The sequence below is a fragment of the Mirounga angustirostris genome, unplaced genomic scaffold (genome assembly GCF_029215605.1).
Source record: "Mirounga angustirostris isolate CCGP_5_RB_7025 unplaced genomic scaffold, mMirAng1.0.hap1 SCAF_6, whole genome shotgun sequence".
Lineage (NCBI taxonomy): Eukaryota > Metazoa > Chordata > Mammalia > Carnivora > Phocidae > Mirounga > Mirounga angustirostris.
The window spans coordinates 54,775,362-54,796,564 of NW_026991714.1; the positions used below are offsets into that span (position 1 = coordinate 54,775,362).

The following is a 21,203-nucleotide window of genomic DNA, read 5'->3' on the forward strand; positions in this document are numbered from 1 at the left end:
AAAACTGACCGATTATAGAAACTTTTTGTCCCTTCCCAGGAAAGCCTTCTCTGGTCACCTCCAGAGCAGGAGAGGTCTGGAAGGTATCTGCTGTTATAGAACCTTCTCCTTCTCCTTCACAGCATTCACCACAACCCTCATACAGATTATTTTTGTAATTGTTTGATGTGTGTCTACCAGGTGACTGCCTTGCTTACCACGGTATCCTTAGTTTTACCACAAAGATTGGTTCATCCTAGGCAATTTAAATGTTTGATGAATTTAATAAATCCTCAGCAGAGAGGGCTGAGGCTGTGTGTTTTTTTTTTGTTTGTTTGTTTGTTTTAATTTTTTTTTTTAATATATATTTTTTAAAGATTTTATTTATTTATTTGAGAGAGAGAGAATGAGAGACAGAGAGCATGAGAGGGAGGAAGGTCAGAGGGAGAAGCAGGCTCCCCGCTGAGCAGGGAGCCTGATGCGGGACTCGATTCCGGGACTCCAGGATTATGACCTGAGCCGAAGGCAGTCGCTTAACCGACTGAGCCACCCAGGTGCCCCGAGGCTGTGTGTTTTTGTTTGTTGTTTAAATGGTTTTACTTTTGGTACTGTGAAGCACTTCAGGCAAAAGCAGTGTCCTCAGCTCTCAATCAGCGTTTTCTGAAAGGACCCATATCTCACTCATTAGGAACTCCACATGATGTAGTAGCTGAAGCCACCTCAGAGGCTCCTTCCAGTTCCTTTGTTGAAAGGAAACAATATGAACTCAACAGGTGGTACACGAGGATAGATTTTCTTTGATGTCGCTTGTAGAGGGCTTTTAGAGTAACCTGTCAAAGTTGTGGAGTGGGAACTAAATTCGTTGTGGCTTTTCTCTTCTATTTTGAAACAGTAGTTCTCTAAGTGTGGTCCTGGACCAATCATTGGCATCACTCTTGCCGGAAATGCAAATCCTTAGACCTCAGGATAGTCCTGATCAATGAGAAACTCTGGAAGTGGGGCTCAGCCATCTGTTTTCGTAAGTCTTCCAAGTGATTCTGATGCATGCCAAAATTTGAGAACTACTCTCTTAAACCAAAGTTTAAGTCCACTTCAACGATTACCAGTCCTTTTGGCTACCTCTGCTCGTGAGGTCTACAATAGCCCAGACTATAGATGCCCATTCCACGCACATGTGCCCTGCTCGGTCTGTACATTCCCTCCGCAATTTATAGTGTTGTGAAAAGCCCAGCGATGCTCGTATTTGGCACATGTGCCGGTCACAGGAACTTCCTTAGGGTATTAGCATAAGACGGGCATCGGAAAGTACAGTTTGCTCATTAAACACATCAAGTAAGCAGTAGCAACTGCTGATAGATGACACCGGAATGACAACCTAAGGAGGCTGATTGTCAAAAGGAGTCTGAAATCTGCATGTTGTGCTTTGGGGGGAGAAGCAGGTGAGGAGGCACCTCTGTATACGTGGTTGCTATTCCTCTTGTGAATTTCCACGTCACGACATTAATAGTGGAATCCTGCATTTTGGTGCAGAAAAAATACCGCCCAGTGCCAGTTTTCTCCAAAATAAACCTCAATTATCCAAGTCAAGTGGTTAAACTAAGGGAGGGTGGGGCGGGAGATGCCGAAGGTAACCTGGCTAGGATGGCTTTCTTTTGCTAAGGACCGGCTCTCCTCATTCCTTGCCTCACGTCCTTCTGCTGGTTTTTCTTTTCCGGGGCCTCGTCCTCCCCGCGTGCCCCGCCGGCCGCGCTCGGCCCTTCAAGATGAGAAGCGGCCACGAGGCCCGCTCGGACCCAAAGCGAACACAGATCTCAGGAGGCTGGGGCGGCCTCCGCCGCGGAGGAAAAGCTCCGACCGGGGACGGCTGCCCTCGCGCGGCGCTCGGAGGCAATCTGCAGCCGAGGCAGCGGGGCCTCTTCCGCCCGGACTCAGGCCCGTGGCCCCGCCCCCTTTGTCGCCCGCAGGGGAACGCTCCGCCGCCGCGACGACTCCGCCTGCGTGTGGCGAGCGCGTCTCGGCCAATGAGGTGCCAGGAGCGACACGCGGTGACCAATGAGACGCAGGGAGGGTCTGCGTGGCCGACCAATCGCGACGCCTGGCACCCGGATATGATTGCGGGTTCGGAAGCCCCGCTCTGAGGGAGTGTGGGGGCTTCCGCACGTGCGGCGGGGGCTGTGAGCCGGGAGGACGGGTGAGCGTCTATTGGGTTCAGTGTCCCGCGCGTGGGGCTGGCGTGTAAGCGTCATCCCTCTGGGTTTTGAGCGGGGGATAAATCAGCGTGGTTATTGGTCGTGGGAAGAATTCCACTGCAGGGGCCCGGCGCCAGCGTGTGTGGAAGCCTAACCGATGGTACCTCGGAGGGCGAGGAGGAGGGTCTTGCAGGCGCCGCTCGGACAGTGACAACATGAACCTCTTACCCAAAAGCTGCAAGGAGTTTGGCTCCGCGGACTACTGGGAGAAGTTCTTCCAGCAGCGAGGAAGGAGAGCTTTCGAGTGGTATGGAAGCTACCTGGAGCTGTGCGGGCTGCTGCACAAGTACATCAAACCCAGAGAGAAGGTGAGCGCGGCGCGGCGGCCCCGAGTGTGTGCTCGGGCGTGTGGCAACGAGCACTTTGACCCTGCACTTGGTGGATAGCGACAGGCCCGTAGTTTAGTAACAAATGGGGCCCGTGTTTTCCGGATTCTGTGCATCACTCGGCTCAAGGGCAATTTTAAAATGTTCTTTTAAAGGTTTTCAGGTAAGAGACCTCCTGCTCCCAGCAGTCCTTGACTTAGTAATCTCACGGGAAGAGTGACTCGTAGTCCAACCTAGCGATCGGCTCCTCGAGCAAGGGTGTGCGTTTCTGTCACTGTCCGTGTCTGTAGAGCAGAGAAAACCCGTGGCTTTACTGATAGATGATTCTGTTAAGGGAGTGGTTGTTGCTGGCACGCTGCATGTCAGGCCCTGTGCTCAGCTCATAAGCACAGGAACCCTAAGGCACGTTCCAGGAGGGACAACTGCTAAGTTCAATGCTAGGGGTTTGGTGGAGACGAAGTGTGCTGGAGGTGGGGAAGAAAGAGGATAGGAAGGTAACGTTGGTGGAGGATGCTCTCAGTGCCAAGACTTCTGCTGAGTGCTGTGTGTGTGTGTGTGCCTTCAGCAGTTGAAATCTCATAATAACTCTGTAAGGTTCTTTCGTTGTATCGATTTGGAAACTGCGGCTCTGAGCGTCAGTTTCTTGTCCAAAATCATACATGTAGTGAGTGGTCACATGGGAATTTAAACTCAGCCCCATTCAGTCCCAGGCTTATGCATTTCCCACCAGGCTTTTCCAGAGGTGGTGACATTGGGGCCAAATTTTGAAGGCTCAATGGGCGATTGCTCCACAGAGAGGGAGGCAACAACTTGTGTTTTTTTGTCTGTTTGTTTTAAAGATTTTATTTACTTATTCATGAGAGACAGAGAGAGAGAGGCAGAGGGAGAAGCAGGCTCCCAAGGAGCAGGGACCCCGATGCGGGACTCGATCCCAGGACTCCAGGATCACGACCCGAGCCGAAGGCAGACGCCCAACCATCTGAGCCACCCAGGCGCCCAACAACTTGTGTTTTAAGTTTGGCTTTAGAAAATAGCAAAATAAAGGCACCTGGGTGGCTCAGTCCATTGTTCAGTGTAATCAATTCAAAAATCTAAATATAGAGTAGAAAACGAATATCTGGTTACTATATATCAGAGGGAAAGTAGTGGGGCCTTAATAGGATTTCTCCCCTTTGATGAGCACTTGTGATTTCCTCCTCCTGCGGGGCTGTGTGTCTTACTGTCTGTACAGTACAGTAAAAGGCAATAGGCGTTGGAGATAGGCAGTCCCAGGTTCACATCCTGACTGTAGCTTGTACTATTTCTGGGCCTAATCATTAACTGTTCAGATCCTCAGTTTTTCATCTGTCTAACATGGGTATTAAAAGGTTGTTATAAGAGTTAAATAACTAGAAGTATAGTAATTGGCATGGAGGAGGTAGTGACTTTAAGTCCTTCTTCTCTGAAAGGATTTATGAATAAATTTTTCCTGTTAGTATCCTTCTATTTCTCAGTGTCAAGGGGCTAGGACTCCCGAGTTCAGTTTTCCCAGGGTTTTGGGTGTGTTTTTGCCACTTTTCCTTTCCTTTCCTTTCCTTTCCTTTCCTTTCCTTTTTTTTTTTTTTTAAGATTTTATTTATTTACTTGAGAAAGAGTGAGAGAGAGAGAGAACGGGCGCACAAGCAGGGGGGAGGGGTAGATGGAGAAGCAGACTCCTAAGGAGCAGGGAGTCTGATGTGGGGCTCGATCCCAGGACCCTGGTATCATGACCTGAGCTGAAGGCAGACGCTTAACCGACTGAGCTACCAGGCACCCCACTTTTCCTTTTCTGAGTCTTTGGTCTGCAGTGGTATGTGTTAAATGTTTAACAACTGTGTTTTACGGGGGGGGGGGAAAGCCCTCATATGTTTGTTAATTTCTGTGGCATAAAAATGGCCACCATAGGCAGATTTCAAAGAACCAACATGTCAACCAAGTCACAAAATATGTGTATATTTAGCAGTTGGGTTCTTGAGTCTGATCAAGCTCGCTACGGCACAGTGCTGCTGCTATGGCTTGCTTTCCACGGACTGGAGTGCCAAGCATAGGACCTCATCATCTCTCTCTCTCTTTAGCCCAGAAGAAACGGAAAAAGGACAGGAAGAAGCAGCGGCCTGCTGACGCTCCAGAGGACCTCCCCACGGCCCCAGGGCAGTCCATCGACAAGAGTTACCTGTGCTGTGAACACCACAAAGCAATGGTTGCGGGCCTTGCCCTGCTCAGAAACCCGGAGCTGCTCCTAGGTGAGGGACACTCCGCTGCCTGCCACAGGAGGGGGCGTGTAAGATGACGGCTGTCTTGTGGTTTGAGCACAGCGGTTACAGACCAACAAATGCACATATATTCATGGTTTTCTTCTTCCCAATCTTCTTCTAAGTTAATAAAATCCAGTAGCTTTTCCCTGAAGCTCAGGTTGTAATCTCAAAATGGCTGCGCCTGTGGGTGTCTAAATTTTTTCTTTTCATTTATTTAAAATATTAAAGTATAAAACGTATTCAGTGGGATACATAAAGTACACAGATTTTAAGTTGTTCAGTTTGATGAGTTTTGTTTTTTTTTTTAAGATTATATTTATTTATTTGACAGAGAAACACAGTGAGTGAGGGAACACAAGCAGGGGGAGTGGGAAAGGGAGAAGCAGGCTTCCTGCCGCGCAGGGAACCCGACGCAGGACTCGATCCCAGAACCCTGGGACCATGACCTGAGCCGAAGGCAGACGCTTAACGACTGAGCCACCCAGGAGCCCTTGATGAGTGTTAGCATATGTGTCTACCCGTGTAACCAGAAGGAACATTTAAAAATCATGGCTCCAGAAATTCCTGTGCACTTAAGAAGAATTTCTGGCTTTCAGTAATGTATTATTTGAGCACCAGATGCAATTCTTTCTTAAATTTCTACTTAATTAAAAAATCTATATTATAGGCAGAACAGTCATAGCCTTATTACTAATAACAGGTTTGGATCTGACCACAGTAGCAAAAATGTTCATTTTTCTGTCTAGGCTTGTAACTGTTCACCCAAAGTCCCAAGGATGTCTTACTGAAACATCCTGTACTTTTGGCCTATCTTGGTGTTGATGTATGTCCCTGGAGTCTCCGTTCTTAGGTTTAATCCTCAGATATTAATCTTACATTTAATGTCTCCTTTCAGTGATTCTTTCTTATTTCTTGTCTTCTGCCTGCCTGTGATTGCTGAGGTTTCTCTGTACTTAGGACTAGGATTTGGGCCTTTGTTTTCCTGTGATTTCTGGAACTTGGAAGGATTGCCTTCAGTTGGTTGATGTGTCTGAGACGGCAGCTGTGGCCTTTGAGTTGAAAGCTGGGCAGAGGGCATTGCATCTACATTACCTTGTGATCATGAGCGAGATGTTGGCCATTGTCCCTCCCAGTTCTTAGGGGAAGTCTAATAATGCTTATGGTGGGGACTCTTGGTATGATGTCAGCTGAGTGCTTTGGGATCTTTAAGGGTCTGTAATAATAACACACAGCTTCTGGATCTAGTAAAGGAAGGATTGTGAGGCCACGGTTGAGTTTTCAGATGTCAGACTGGCCCTAAATTTCTGGGATGAGACAGAGAGGCTGGGCCTCTAAATCTTGTATCCCCTGGGCAGAGCCAATAATCCAGCTCCCTCCTTTACCCCCCCCAAGGCTGGTATAAAGCTTTCAGTGAGCAGATTGTCAAATGATGCTTTATTCCTTTATTGCAGAGACCCCACTGGCATTGTTGGTGGTAGGACTGGCTGGGGGCAGCCTCTCCCTGTTTGTCCACGATCATTTCCCGAAGACCTACATTGATGCTGTGGAGATCGACCCCTCCATGTTGGAAGTGGCCAGCCGGTGGTTTGGCTTCTCCCAGAGCGACCGGATGAAGGTCCATATTGCAGATGGACTGGACTATATTACCAGCCTGGCAGGAAGAGAAGGTACTGCTGTTGGAGAATTTGGAGGGGTGTTGAGGGAAGAGTCATCCAAAGTCGGCAGGCCTGCAAGGACCTCTAGAATTCATCTTGAACAATTAGCATTGTCCCAGTCTTTCCCCCGTTGATTTGTTCATTCATTGGTTGATGTATTGCCTCAGTAAATCTAGAGTGCCAGCCATGTGCCCAGCACTGTGCTAGGGGCTAGGGTACAGCAGCACATAAAACCGACCATTTCTGCCCTTGGGGTGCTGACAGCTCAGTGGGCTTTTCTCCTGGTTCTCTTCTGACTCTGTGTCCTTGCCACTTCCTCATCCTCCCAAGGAACCTAAGGTCTGTAGCCGGGTGAGGAAAAGGGGAAGAAAAGTTGGGGTGTGTGTTGGGAGTTGTTTTTTAGTCATTTTTTTTTTTTAAGATTTTATTTATTTGCGAGAGAGAGAATGAGAGACAGAGAGCATGAGAGGGAGGAGGGTCAGAGGGAGAAGCAGGCTCCCTGTTGAGCAGGGAGCCTGTTGTGGGACTTGATCCCGGGACTCCAGGATCATGATCTGAGCCTCGAAGGCAGTCGATTAACCAACTGAGCCACCCAGGCGCCCTGTTTTTTAGTCTTTGAGCTGCGGGTGAAGCAGAGAGAGAGCCAAACAGCATTCGTGTAGATCAGTGGCTGTACACCTGGGGGCATCGGGCAGTGTCTATACACACGTCTTTGGTCCTTATAACCGCAGGGTGAGGGTGCTTCTGACAGTGAGTGAGTAGAGACCAAAGATCCTGCTAAACATCCTACTGTGCACAGGACAGCCACCCCTGACAAAGAATTATCTGTCCCCAATGTCAGTAGTGCTGAGGTTGAGAAACCCTGAAGCAGATGCTACTCAGTGGGAATTCTGGTGGGCCGTGCTGCTGCTGGAGTTAGGGCTCCATTTTGCTCTATTATTTCCTTAGGACTTAGGACAAAAGGCATATTAATGTTCTGCAATAGCTCCTGTGCTTTTTTTTTTTTTTTTTTAATTTTATTTATTTATTTGACAGAGAGAGACACAGCGAGAGAGGGAACACAAGCAGGGGGAGTGGGAGAGGGAGAAGCAGGCTCCCCGCAGAGCAGGGAGCCCGATGCGGGACTCGATCCCAGCACCCTGGGATCATGACCCGAGCCGAAGGCAGTCGCTTAACCAACTGAGCCACCCAGGCGCCCGCTCCTGTGCTTCTTTTGCCTCTTTGTATGTAGGCTCCTGGGGACTGGTGCATACCAGAGCAGGAGTCCCTCAGGGAGAAGTCAGTCAGGTTGGTTCAGTTAAGTGAACCTGGGAGCTCGGGCCACCCACCCTTCCTGGTCTGCCCATTCCATAACTGATCCTCTGGTTCTCACTGGATCAGAGCATCTCCCAGTTAGGGTATGGCAAAACAGGATGCCCGGAGTGAGTACTTTGGTGCTGGGATGGACAGATGGTGCAGGAATTTTAATTGCAAACTGAACTTAAGTATATATCAAGAGTCTCACAGGTTACCTCTCTGAGGCTGGGGCCAGTGTGGGGGCCCAGGCCCAACACAGCTAGTACATGGGAAATATTGAAAACTGCACTAGGCTCATGGCAGGCACTCAGTCTGTGATGTGTTGCCATCGTTACTGCCCATCAGTCAGTTTTGAACAGCCTGGCAATCGTCTCTAACAACCACCTTCCAGATTATTGGAGGGCTCACTGCTACAAATGTGGGCAGTGGTTATTCTTGGACTTTGATGAGCCAGCATGTTCTGCTCTCTAAGAAACCAAAACGAGATCTGTGCCATGCACAGTAATGGGCATGCAGTAGTCCTGTGTCAGTATTTATTAATTATTGAATAATCATTATCATAGTCTCAGAGTTTGCTGAAAGTCCGTAGCATTGCAAGCTTACCCCTTGTAAAAACTATTTTCATTATAGCAAGGAGTGCATCTGATCCTTCATCAGTTCTTTCTCACCCATTTAGTAAAATCTTTCTTGAGCCAGCTATTTTTCAAGTACTAGAAAAGATACACTAACTTTAATTTGAGAACATTTTCTCCTGCAAGCATTTGCTGGGTCAGCTCCAAAAGACTTAGGCAGCTGCTTTGCCTAAATCAATAGTTCTCAATTCTGCCTGTATTTCGAATTACCTCGGAGTTGAAGAAAAATACCTGAGATTTCCTATCTCCCCTTCCACCTGTTCTTTCCCACACCAGGGTTTTTGACCCTGAAATATTGAAGTATTTTGAATATTCCCAGGTGACCGTAATGTTCTGCTGGGATTGAATATTACTGGTATAGATGGACTCTTAACCAAGTAGTAATCATGCAGGCATGGATCCCATGAATGTGTGTGCTTATGGAAGGTGCTTTTAAATGTGGAGGAAAAGATCAAGTAAAAGCCCTGTCTGTCAGGGCGCCTGGGTGGCTCAGTCATTAAGCGTCTGCCTTTGGCTCAGGTCATGATCCCAGGGTTCTGGGATCGAGCCCCGCATTGGGCTCACTGCTCAGCTGAAAGCCTGCTTCTCCCTCTCCCACTCCCGCTGCTTGTGTTCCCTCTCTCGCTGTGTCTCTCTCTGTCAAATAAATAAATAAAATCTTAAAAAAAAAAAAAAAAAAGCCCTGTCTGTCATGTGGGGTGCTCACAGCAGAACCCTAATGGACAGTGACTCCCCTGGACAGTGACGTCAGTGCCCTTACAGACAAACCACAACCTCCATGTCATCCTTCTGACTTAGCCACCTGCGGCCACCACAGGTCACAGGGAAAAGTAGATGGTCTTAGACAAAGACTTGTTTGCTTCTCTTTCCCAGGACAGCCCCACTACAATGTCGTCATGTTTGATGTCGACAGTAAGGACCCAACACTGGGAATGGGTTGTCCACCACCAGCTTTTGTGAACCAGCCGTTCCTGTAGAAGGTCAAAAGCATCTTGACTCCTGAAGGTAGGAGGTACAAAAGGTTGGGGAGGGAGGAGGGGTGGGTCCTTTAAAAATTGTTTTCTTTTAATGAAAAATGGGTCTGTCATAAGTGTGTAGCTCGATGAATTTCCCTGAATTGGACACACCCTTTTACTCTCATCAAACACAGAACACTTGTAGCCCCCCAGAAAGTCCACCTCTTACCTCCTTCCAATAACTCCTCCTCCTGTCAAGGATAACCCATATCCTAACTTCAGTCAGTACAGCTTAGTTTTGCCCATTTTTGTTCTTTGTATAAATGGAATCTTAAAAAATGTATTCTTTGTGTTTTTTTCTTTCATTAACATGATCTTTGTTTCATCCATAGTGTGTACATTGTTCCTTTATAGTGTGGTGTAGTATCCTTATGTGACTATTACCACATTCATTTCTCCATTCTGTCATTGGTATTTGGATTGTTTCCCGTTTGGGGCTTTTAAAAGTAGTCCCCGCTCTGGTGATGAAGTCCAGACTCCTCCATCTCTGCCCCCAAAAGGAATCTGTGTATTTGAAAGGTTGGTGCTTGCCATGAGCATGAGACATGCCTCCCAGCCCCTCAGAGGCTGCACTAGTGACCTGGCATCACCAGACACTGGCCTTGATCCAGGGCCCTTCTCCCCTGACTTCCTCAGCTAGCCCAGGTGCAGTATGCATCCGGGTAGCCTGCACCTGGGGCCCTCCAGCAGGGGAGTTGTGGTTGGTCCCTAAGGACCTGCCAAGCCTCCAGTCCTGTAGGAGCCCACCACACCCAGCAAACTTTTTTTAGGGCGCTGTTTTCTTTGGACAGCAGTTGGTCCCCCTTTGGACCGGCTGCCAGAGACCCCAGGTTTACCAGTAATGAGGCTTTCAGGTGTGTCTTGTTGAACACTGCCCCAGGTGGCCACCTGGCAGTCCAGTCGCCCTCCAGCTTTCCCTTCAGGGCGATTGTGCCCACTGGAATAGGTTGCATCTGGGATTTATATATATGCCTTGTAGCTGGGACAGCCCATTCCCCGGCTGCTTCTCCAGACACTTGCCCTCCTCCCGGCCTCTGACTGCCCTGACTTGGGTGGCTCGTGCATGTGCACTACAGGCCCTCCAGGCCTGTGGAGCCCCTGCTTGTGCAGTTACCTGCTGATCCTTGTGGGCATGGGGATCCCGGCCCCAAGAGGCCTTCCGAGGTAGCAGCTGGAAACTGAAGGCAGCCAGTCCCAGGCTGGGTTGCTGGCTTCTCCACCACTCTGTAGTGCCGGGTGTGTCTTACTGGAAGGTAGCACCACTGCTTGGTGGGCCTGGGGTCCAGGCTCTAGCCCCAGTCCAGCAGGGTAGGCCATTTTCTCCAGCTCTGCCTTCTGGGGAACTATGAGCATCGATGTAGGGTAAGGCTTAGAATGAGGCAGATGCCAAGGGCCCTAAATAGCCCCCTTTTCTGAGCCAAGCCTGTCTTGTCATTTTGCTCCTCTCAGCTGCCACCTCCTATGCATGGGCAGTCTGTAGCCTGTTAGCAAGCCTTGGTTTTCAGGGAACATCCCAGGTCCCTAAAGTTTTGAATGATCTCTGGCAACTGAATGGACTCAGGGTGTGAAGAGCTTATACCCTGAAAAATATTTCTTAGGCTCCTTTTGATACTGGGAACTTTCAGTCCCCATTTGGACCAACTACTTGATTGTGTCCTGGGCTCCTCAGGTGCCCAGTCAGGCTTTCAGGTGTCTCTGTTAGAGGTTATCCTGTGTGACTTACTCATACCTGCCCTTGCAAGGCAGTCCAGATTTTTCTAGCTCTGCCTTCATTGGGATCTTTCATATTTTTGAATGTTTGTGCTTGGAATTAGGCAGAGTTTTCACACACCTGAAAGCAGGCACCAGCTACCTGGCCTCTGCAGGCACTTCCCCTATGCTGGGTGCCAGGTAAGGGCCCAGTATGCACTTTGTCTGCAGCTGTAACTTTACAGGACTGTGGGCTTCTTAGTGAAGAACCATGTGCTCAACCTCCAAGGTGATAGGATCTCACACCCCAGAAACCATTATGAAGCATTCAGTTCACATTTGGACTGACTGCATGATCAGGTTTCCTGCTTCTTTGGTAATCAATGCTCCCTGATGTATTCTTTTGGGAGATAGCCAGGCCACCTCACCAAATGCAGCCCTGGCATAGAGTCTAGAGTTTTCCTGCTTTGTCTTCAAGGGGAATATTTACATTTTTTGAAATCATGGCTTGGGATAAAGCAAATGTCATTATCCCCAAATAGCTCTCTTCTCCAACCGTGCTTACCAGACATTGCCTTGTTTTAGGTCTTCTACTATCCTGAGTTTGTGCTCTCTGTGCCCTGACGGCTGGCCTTGGGCTGCCAGGGCTACTCCAGGCCTATGGAGCTTTGGCCAGATCTCAACCACCTGAATGTCCTCAGGGTGAAGCAATCTCTCACCCAAAATATTTCAGCAATGGAGCTTTAAACTGGTAATCGTCCCATTGATACTTGCTGTCTAATGGTATCCCAGGATTCTCCAGCAAGCAATGCTCCTGGGTTTCTGTTATTGGAGGTTCTCCAGGCCATCATGTCTTGGCAAGGAAGTCCATGTTCCCCGAGCTTTACTTTTAGGAGTATAATACCTATTTGTGTAAGTTAAACTCTATAATAGGCAGATCCCATGTACCCCTGTTATCCCAATCTGTGTCCTGTCCTTTCAAGACACTTACTCCGTCCCACGTTTCTGGCTTCCCTGACTTAAGCAACCTGTGCATGCTAAGTACATCCCTGTTTGCTGCCCTAGGGCATCTGGAGCCCTCCAGGCCTGTAGAGCTAGGGCCCATCTTCAACCACCTGCATTGGAATGAACCCACCCACTGAAAATTACTTGGAGGCAGTTGCTGAGAAGAGTGGCCATCTGTCCCCGTGTGGACTATCTGCCAGGGTCCCTGGCTTCTATAGCAGTCAGCGTTCTCACGTATCTCCTATTAGAGGATACCCCAACAAGCCATCAGATTCAGCTCTGGCAAGGCAGGCCAGGTTACTCTAGCTCTGCCTTCAGTGGTGGTATGCACATTTGTGTAGGTTAGGTTGGAATTAGTCAGATACCTTGTAATTCCAAGAGTCCGTTCCTTCATCTCAGTCTTCTGGACACTTGCCCTGTTCTAGGTTCCTGGCTACCCTGACCTTTCGTTCTGACACATGGATAGTGTGTACCCCATCAGCTGCCTTTAGGCAGTGGGAACTCTTAAGGTATGTGGGTCTAGGACCCATCCAGAACCATCTGCATTATCGCAAGGGGAGGGAGCCCATCCACTGAAAATTGCCCTGAGGTAGCTGCTGAAATGAGTGTAAATCAGGCTCCATGTGGAGTTGCTATTTGAAGGGACCCCAGGCTTAGAATTCTAAGAAGTAAGACTCCCAGGTATTTCTTAATGGAGGATACCTTGTTCTGCCTGTTCATGCCTCTTCATCATGAGACAGTTAAAAAAGACTCCAGCTCTGCCATCGTCGGGGATATTCCACAATGTGTAGATAAACCTTTGGGATTAGGCTGACATTTTGTACCTGTAGGAGTCTGCTCCTGTCACCTGGCCTCTTCAGCACTCGATCCTTTCCGGGTTTCTGGCTACCCTGACCTGCTTGGCCCATGGACGTGCTGACCACACTGTCTTGTGGATCTCTGGCCAAGCTCAACCACGACATAGCCTCCTGCATGGAGGAAGCCAACCCCCCAAATCCTTCTGAGGGAGCAGCTGCAAATGGACAACAGTCCCCATTTAGACTGGCTGCCTACTGGGATCCTGGCTTTCTCCAGTGACCAGGGCTCCCAGGTGTCTCCTATTGGAGGATATCCTGGCCAGACTGCTTGGATGCTCCATGGCAGGCCAGTTGAATAACCTTTATGGCTGCCTTCATGGGGAATTCCCTATCTGGCCTGTAGGGCTTTCAATTAGGCATAAACCCTATCCCCTAAGAGTTTGCTCCTGTGCTCTAGCATCTCCCGACCCCTGTCCTGTTCCAGATCCCTGGCTTCCCTGAATAGCACTGCATATGCATATGCTGTATGCACACATTCAGCAGGCTTTGGACAGCAGGGTCCTAGAGTCACAGAGAACTAGGACTAGACCCAACCAGCTGCATAGCCTCCAGGAAGGAATGAGTCCACCCCCCAATAATCACACTGAGGCAACAGATTGCTGATCGTTCCCATTTGCACTTGCTACTTGATCAGGCTCTGGCTTCTTTAGCAAGTGGGACTCCCAGGTGTCTCCTACTGAGGTACACCTGCTAGACACCCAGCCCACAATGACAGAAGGAATGCAGTATGCTGCAACTCTGTTTCCAGGGGCAGTATGTGTATTTGTATAGCCTAAGACTTAAAATTAAGCCCATTCCTTGTTCTTTACACGTCTACATTTGTGTTAGCCTCTTGACCCTTGCTACAGTACAGATACCTGGCAACCCTGACCCCCCCACCTTCCCCTGCACGTGCATACACAGTACACACCCCTGTAGCAGGCTGTGGGTAGCCCAGGCTAACCTGGGAAACTGACCTCCCCTAACCACCTGCATGCCTTCAGCTTGGAGGGAGCCCACCCCTAGAAATCACTCAGAGGCAGCTGCAAATTGGCAACAGTCAGTCCCCATTTGGACTTCCTTCTTGATCCAGTTCTGGGCTGCTTTTGCATCCAGGGCTTCTAGGTATCTTTTATTGGAGGATATGTGAGCCAGCTGTCCAGCCCACCCTGGCAAGGTAGTCCAGCATCCTCCTCTGCCTTCATGAGGATTATGGGTGTTTGTGTAGGCTAGGGCTTACAGTTATGCCCATACCTTGTTCCACAAGAGCTTGATCCTGTGATCTCGACTTTCCAGACCCTTACCCTGGTCAAGATCCCTGGCACCCTTAAATGCACTGTGCCCATATGTGCCGTACATATCCCTTCAGCAGGCCTTGGGTTTCTTATTGGAGAATTGGAGAATTCACCAGACAACAGCCCAGCCCAACCCGACAAGGCAGTCTAATATACTCCAGTTCTGCTTAAGGGGGAATATGGGCATCTGTGCAGGAAGGGCTAGCTTCTAGGCATAGGCCTGTCCCCCAAGAGTCTGTTCCTGTGGGCCAGCCTCTACAGGTCCATGCCCAGTGGCTGCTTCAGAGTGATTTTAGGGGGCTGGGCTCTCCCCCACCCTAAGGCTGGTTCACAGGAGCGGGTTTTTGGGGATACAAGGTTATCTGCCTAATTCCAAGACCTAACCTACACAAATGTCCATATTCCACAAGAAGGCAGAGCTGGAGGAGTCTTGATGGTGTTGCCACATCAAGGCTGGATAGAGGGCCAGGGTACTCCAATAAGAGACAGCTTGGGAGCCTGGAATCCTGGAAAAGCCTGGGAACCCACCAGGCAGCCCGTCCAAATAGGGACTTACTGTCAACACTTTATTTTTTTTTATTTTTAAAGATTTTTTTTTATTTTTTTTATTTGACAGAGACACAGCAAGAGAGGGAACACAAGCAAGGGGGAGTGGGAGAGGGAGAAGCAGGCTCCCCGCCGAGCAGGGAGCCTGATGTGGGGCTCGATCCCAGGACCCTGGGATCAGGACCTGAGCCGAAGGCAGATGCTTAATGACTGAGCCACCCAAGCGCCCCACTGTCAACACTTTAAAGCTGCCACCTCATAAAGATTTTTGGGCTGTGGGCTTCCTCCACCTTGGAGTTACTGAGGTGTTCACCATCCAGTCTGAACTCCAGAGTCCTGGAGGGCCCCCAGTGGACAAAGACCTGCTGACACAGTGAAGACGGCATGCACAGGTGGCATAGGTCAGGGGAGCCAGGGACCTGGACCAGGACAACGTCAAGCAAGGCTGGGTCACAAGAGGGGGCTCTTACAGGTCCCTGGAATCTGCCTATTCCGTGCCTTAACCTAAGCAAACGTACTTAATTCCCCTGAAGGCAGAGGTGGAGGAGTCTGGTTGTATGCTCTGAGATGCTTAGGAACCTTTTGTTTAGAGAAACCTGGGACCCAATCTCACAGCCAGTCCACATGGGGACTGACTGTAGCTCATTTCAGCTTCTGCCTCACAGCGATTTTGGGAGAGGGAGATAGGTTTCCTCCTCATATGAAGGAATGCAGGTGTTGAGGATTGCCCCTTACTCCACAGGCCTTGAGGGCCCCAGATGTCCAAAGGTGGCTGACAGAGTTCCTACTGTGCAGGTGCAGAGGTCAGGGTAGCTAAGTACCTAGAACAGGGCAAGGGCATGGAGAGGTCAGGTCATGGTGTGGGCTCTTTGGATTCAAGGCATATACCTAATTGTGGGCTCTACCTTCCCTATGAGGAATGTCCCCTGAAGGCAGGCTGGAAGAATCTGGTCTGCTTTGCCAAGGGGAGGTGGGGAGCGGGCGCTGGCCAGAGTATACTCTAATTAGAGACACCTGGTAGCCTTGATTATTGGAGAAGCCCAGGATCCAGTCAAGCAACAAGTCCAAATGGGGACTATCACCAATTTAAATCAGTCCGCATTTGGACTTGTTGCTTGATCAAGTCTTGGGTTTCTCATACTGAAGGATACCCCTGCAAGTTTCCCCAGCCCTTCCATAAGGAGGCAGTTGAGTAATTTGGATCTCTGCATTCAGGAGGGAGTATTACCATTGAGCAGGTTACCACTGAAGGTTAGGCATATGCCTTGACACCCCCCCCACCCCCGGCCCTGCTCCCATGACCTGGCCTATACAGAGCCTTGCCCTCTTCCAGATGCCTGTCACCTCTGAACTGCACTTCATGTGCATGTGTAGCAAGCGCTCCTGTAGCAGGCCTTGGGAAGCTGGGTCCCTCATAAGGGTTTCGGAGGATGTTGATAATTCAGAACCCTTGCGCACTGTTGGGAACGTAAAATGTGGCAGCCACTATGGAAAACAGTATGGGGGTTCCTCAAAAAATTGATAGAATTACCCTATGATCAAGATATCCCATTTCTGGGTATATATCCAAAAGAACTGAAAGCAGTATCTTGAAGAGGTATTTGCACCCCCATGTTCATAGCAGTACTATTCACAGTAGCTAAGAGGTGGAGCAACCCAAATATCCACTGGGTGGGTGGATGCATAGATGTAGTAGGATGCTAATCAGCCTTGAAAAAGAAGGAAATCGTCACATACGCTACAACATGGATCATCCTTGAGGATACTGGGCTAATCACAAAAAGACAAATAACATATGGCTCCACTCGTATGGGGTATCTGAAGTAGTCACATTTATAGAAATAGAAAGTAGAATTTTTCATTGCCCGGGTTTTGGGAGAGGGTAAGATGGGGAGTTGTTCAATGGCTATAGTTTCCGTTTTACATGAAAAAATACTAGAGATCTGTTGCACAATAATGTGGATATTGCTAACACTACTCAACTATATAGTTTAAAATGGTTAAGAGGGAGGGCACCTGCCTGGCTCGGTCGGTAGAGCATGTGACTCTTGATCTCAGGGTCATGAGTTTGAGCCCCACATTGGGTGCAGAGCTTACTTAAAAATACTTTAAAATTTTAGGGGCGCCTGGGTGGCTCAGTCGTTAAGCGTCTGCTTTCGGCTGGGGTCGTGGTCCCAGGGTCCTGGGATTGAGCCCCGCATCGGGCTCCCTGCTCCGCAGGAAGCCTGCTTCTCCCTCTCCCACTCCCCCTGCTTGTGTTCCGTCTCTCGCTGTGTCTCTCTCTGTCAAATAAATAAATAAAATCTAAAAAAAAAAAAAAATTTAAAAATTTTTTTAAAATAGGAAATTAAAACAATATATATGTTTTTAAAATGTTAAATTTTCCTGCCTAACAGCCTTTGTTCCTGCTGTTCTTTTGGCCTGGAACACTCTTTCCCTTGCTTTTTGCATGACTGGTTCCTTCTCTGGTTTCAGCTTAAATGTTACCTCCCCAGAGAGATCCCCACTGACAACCCTGTCTTTTGAAATAGGTTCCCCTTGAGTCCATTCTCAACCACTTGTTTGTTCTTTTCAAAGTACTTATCACAATATAGAATTTATGCTTTTCTTTCCTGCTGTACTCTGTGCTTATATTTAAGGCACACACCTAGTTTAGTAAGAGTTATACAATAAGTGTCCAATATATTTTTTGTGAATGAACAGATGAGTCTATATAAACTCGGAATAATAACATCTGCCTCATGGGGTTGCTTCGAGAATCAGGTGCAGTAACATATATGGCAGAGGGCCTGGCACATAATAACTCTAGTTCTAGGGACAGACATTTTTGTACCAGATGACCTTTCAAGTCCAATCCAGCTCCAAGATTCTCAGGAATGGTACAAGGGCCCTTTGCAAGGCAGAGCTGTGTGCATATTAGTAAGCAAAACACCTGTATTCTAGTTAGTAAGAGCAACCTTACCAACAAGTAGGATCTTTCATGCCTGGGACAAATAGGTGCAGAAGTAGTTGTTTGTTCTTTGCTCAGAACTTCCCAGTACCCTCAGGGCCATCCATGCCTTGTAGAAGACGATGGAATACTTAAAGCAGGAGTTCCAAATCTGGGGACCCTTGAGGATCTGTGGATAGAATTCAGAGGGTGTGTGAACTTGGATGGGAAAAAAATTACATCTTTATTTTCACTAACCTCAAACAAATTTAGCATTTCTTTCACCTCTAAATGGAGTAAGTGGAGACCCATCTCCACAAAATAACAGTCAGTAGTAGTAGCTGTACCTGTGATTTTATTACCAATTGGAATCACTAAGATTTTTGTATCACATTACAATAATAGATATCTTAAAATATTTATGCTCCTTACTAAAAATCATGGTAGATGTTAGGTCTGACATTAGATTTTGTTGTTTAATGAATTAATAAAGCACATATCTTAGTGTATCACAAATCTTGCTTTTAAAATATTTTATAACATGATAAATTGCCTTCCTTTGCAATTCTGTATATTTTATTTTGATGCATTTAGAAACATTATTCTAATAAGAGGTCCCTAACTTCACCAGATTGGCAAAGGTTCTTGGTACACAATGCCTGTCACTTAACAGGAGTGTTGTAAATGTTTCTTCATGGTTGTGACAATTTTCCTGTACTTTTGGTATTGTCTTGAGTCTATAATTATGTAAAGAATAAACCAGAAAGGCTGGCTAGGTCCTTAGGGAAAACCTGACTACATTCTTTTAAAAAAACATTGTTAGAGAATGATTTATTATTTCACTTTAACTTTTCATTCTCTGAAGAAAGTTTGAAATATATCTATTGAAGGTATTCTGACGACATCATTCCATTCCTTTTTTTTTTTTTTAAGTTTTTGTATGAGAGAGAGAGTGAGAAACAGTTATGAGAGGGGAGAGGGTCAGAGGGAGAAGCAGACTCCCCGCTGAGCCGGGAGCCCGATGTGGGACTCCATCCCAGGACTCCGGGATCATGACCTGAGCTGAAGGCAGTCGCTTAACCAACTGAGCCACCCAGGCACCCCCATTCCATTCCTTTTAAATAACTGCTCTATACTTGTGACCATAGCATGTAAAGCAGGGAACTATGATTTGTGATGTCACTTTAATTCAGTGAAGTGTGACTGTGGTTCTAAGACCCAACTTTTCATGGATTGTATCCTGAGCTTTGAAATGAGTGTGAGCAGTGATGCAGAATCTTCTTTGCTTTAAAAAAAAAAAAAAAGACTGAAAATGAAAAACAAAAATATTCGCAACTGTAATAAAGGAAAAGAGGAATGATAAATGTGTATATATCGGGCACCTGGGTGGCTCAGTTGGTTAAGCGACTGCCTTCAGCTCAGGTCATGATCCTGGAGTCCCTGGATCGAGTCCCGCATCGGGCTCCCTGCTCAGCAGGGAGTCTGCTTCTCCCTCTGACCCTCCCCCCTCTCATGTGCTCTCTCTCTCTCTCATTCTCTCTCTTAAATAAATAAATAAAATCTTTAAAAAAATATGTGTATATATCATACATATAAAGGTTTAAAGAATATGTACATATAGAAATATAAAAGTAGATTCTTCTTTTTTTGTTGTTTTTAAAGATTTTATTTATTTGACAGAGACACAGTGAGAGAGGGAACACAAGCAGGGGGAGTGGGAGAGGGAGAAGCAGGCTTCCCACTGAGCAGGGAGCCCGATATGGGGCTCAATCCCAGGACCCTGGGACCATGACCTGAGCCGAAGGCAGACGCTTAACGACTGAGCCACCCAGGCGCCCCAAAAGTAGATTCTTCTTATCTTTTCACTAAATCTGCGATATATGGCAGAAGGGGAGCTGGTTCAAGTATCTCTGAATAAATGTGCCTTCATTTCGAGAAGAAACCAGGATCCTCTTCTCACGCTTGCTCACCCTCTGGTCAGAGCCTATGAAGAATAGTGAGTTCTGACTACCGAGGTGTGTCTGAAAGGACCTACGAAACTCTCCCTTTTAGAAAACCCTCTATTTTCTTGCATAGTCACTGGCAAATGAGCTTATCTCTTTATAGTACTTTTAAGAGCGGCTTAGGTATAGTTCCACTTTCAGGTATGATGGAGTAAATTGAGGCAGACCATTGCTCCCTCTAAAAATAAATAGAAAAACCAGATAAACACCAGAAACATCTCTATAAAGCAGAGAGCTATTTAAGCAAAGAAATAAGACTGGAAGGGCCAAGATTCCAGGGAAAGAACTGCAAAAAGGTGAGCTGACCTCTTCCAGCTGCTTTTTCCCTGAAGGCGCTTATGGATTCTGGGTGCAAGGAAAGATACTGAACATCTGGGCTTTACCTAAGCCAAGGACCATTGTTGGGGAACAAAACAAGCAAACCAGTTACACTCTGGGGTCTCACAGGACTGGAAAGACAAAACTGCAGTCTTAGAGAGCCAGGATCTCAGGAATAAGGGAATAGTGGAGAGTTGGGAGACTCAGATAGTTTTCTTCCCAAAATTTTGCTGAATTCTGAAACTATATTGTAGGAGGCTGAGATGATAAAATCACTGTTTTTTGGAGGCTTTTTGTTTAGCATCTTTGTCAGCAAAGATGAGAGTGAATTGTCTTTGGAGAAGGATAATATCACATATGTACACAGTATTTCTTACACTTAATAATTTATACTTAATTTTTAATACATAATTATTTTATACTCAATAATCAATATTGAGTATCTGAAACTATTAGGTATGCCAAGAGATCAAAGTTATATGACCAAAAACCAAGAAAAAATACAGTAGAAGCCAGCCCATAGGTAATCCAGGATTAGATAAGCAGACGAGGACTCTGATTAAAATGTTCAAAAAAATAGACGAAACATGGATAATTTCACAAGAGGATTAGAATCTATTTTTTAATGGAAATTCTGGAACCAAAAATACAGTAACTGAAGTTAAGAGTAGCCTGGGGAGTTAGGAAGCAAATGGGGAAATGTGTCTGTCTACGCGGATGTTGACAGTGACTTAGGGCATGCCTCAGTTGCATCTCTGGAGCATGTTGTTAGTGCCGGAATCCTAAGATCTAGTGTAGACTCAAAGAATGTGTACACACATTTAAAAAAACCAAACTTAAAATGTAAGTTCATATATTTGTCTTCAAGAGTATACTCTCAGGGCGCCTGGCTGGCTCAGTTGGAAGAGCATGGGCCTCTTAATGTCGGGGTCATGAGTTCAAGCCCCATGTTGGGTGTAGAGATTACTTAAATAAATAAAACTTAAAAAAAAAAAAGAGTATACTCTTAATACTGTGTTGCAGTAAACATGCTCCAGAACATAAAGATGAGTTCTTTTTTCGAGAATAATTTCTCAAGAATTCTCCAAAATAATTCTAAGCACAGGTATGTTTTTAAGTTTACTATCATGACATTTTAGAAAATAATTGGAAAACT

At 47.1% G+C, this 21,203-nt stretch overlaps 1 protein-coding gene across 1 annotated transcript; it reads left to right on the top strand.

Moving 5' to 3' along the window:
* Positions 1-2,067: 2,067 nt before the first annotated feature.
* On the top strand, positions 2,068-19,230 carry LOC123841820 (eEF1A lysine and N-terminal methyltransferase-like). The gene is made up of 5 exons (XM_064594327.1): positions 2,068-2,536; positions 4,648-4,815; positions 6,279-6,494; positions 9,284-9,415; positions 11,701-19,230. The coding sequence occupies exons 2-4, from the start codon at positions 4,770-4,772 to the stop codon at positions 9,385-9,387; spliced, it is 366 nt and encodes a 121-aa protein (XP_064450397.1). The 5' UTR covers positions 2,068-2,536; positions 4,648-4,769; the 3' UTR covers positions 9,388-9,415; positions 11,701-19,230.
* Positions 19,231-21,203: the final 1,973 nt, after the last annotated feature.

What these genes read in the sequence shown, in the direction of transcription:
- LOC123841820 (XM_064594327.1), top strand. Translation starts at nt 4,770, where the DNA reads ATGGTTGCGGGCCTTGCCCTGCTCAGAAACCCGGAGCTGCTCCTAG. An exon ending in AAACCCGGAGCTGCTCCTAG is followed by an intron (nt 4,816 to 6,278) that starts GTGAGGGACACT and finishes CCTTTATTGCAG; the next exon opens with AGACCCCACTGGCATTGTTG. An exon ending in CAGCCTGGCAGGAAGAGAAG is followed by an intron (nt 6,495 to 9,283) that starts GTACTGCTGTTG and finishes TCTCTTTCCCAG; the next exon opens with GACAGCCCCACTACAATGTC.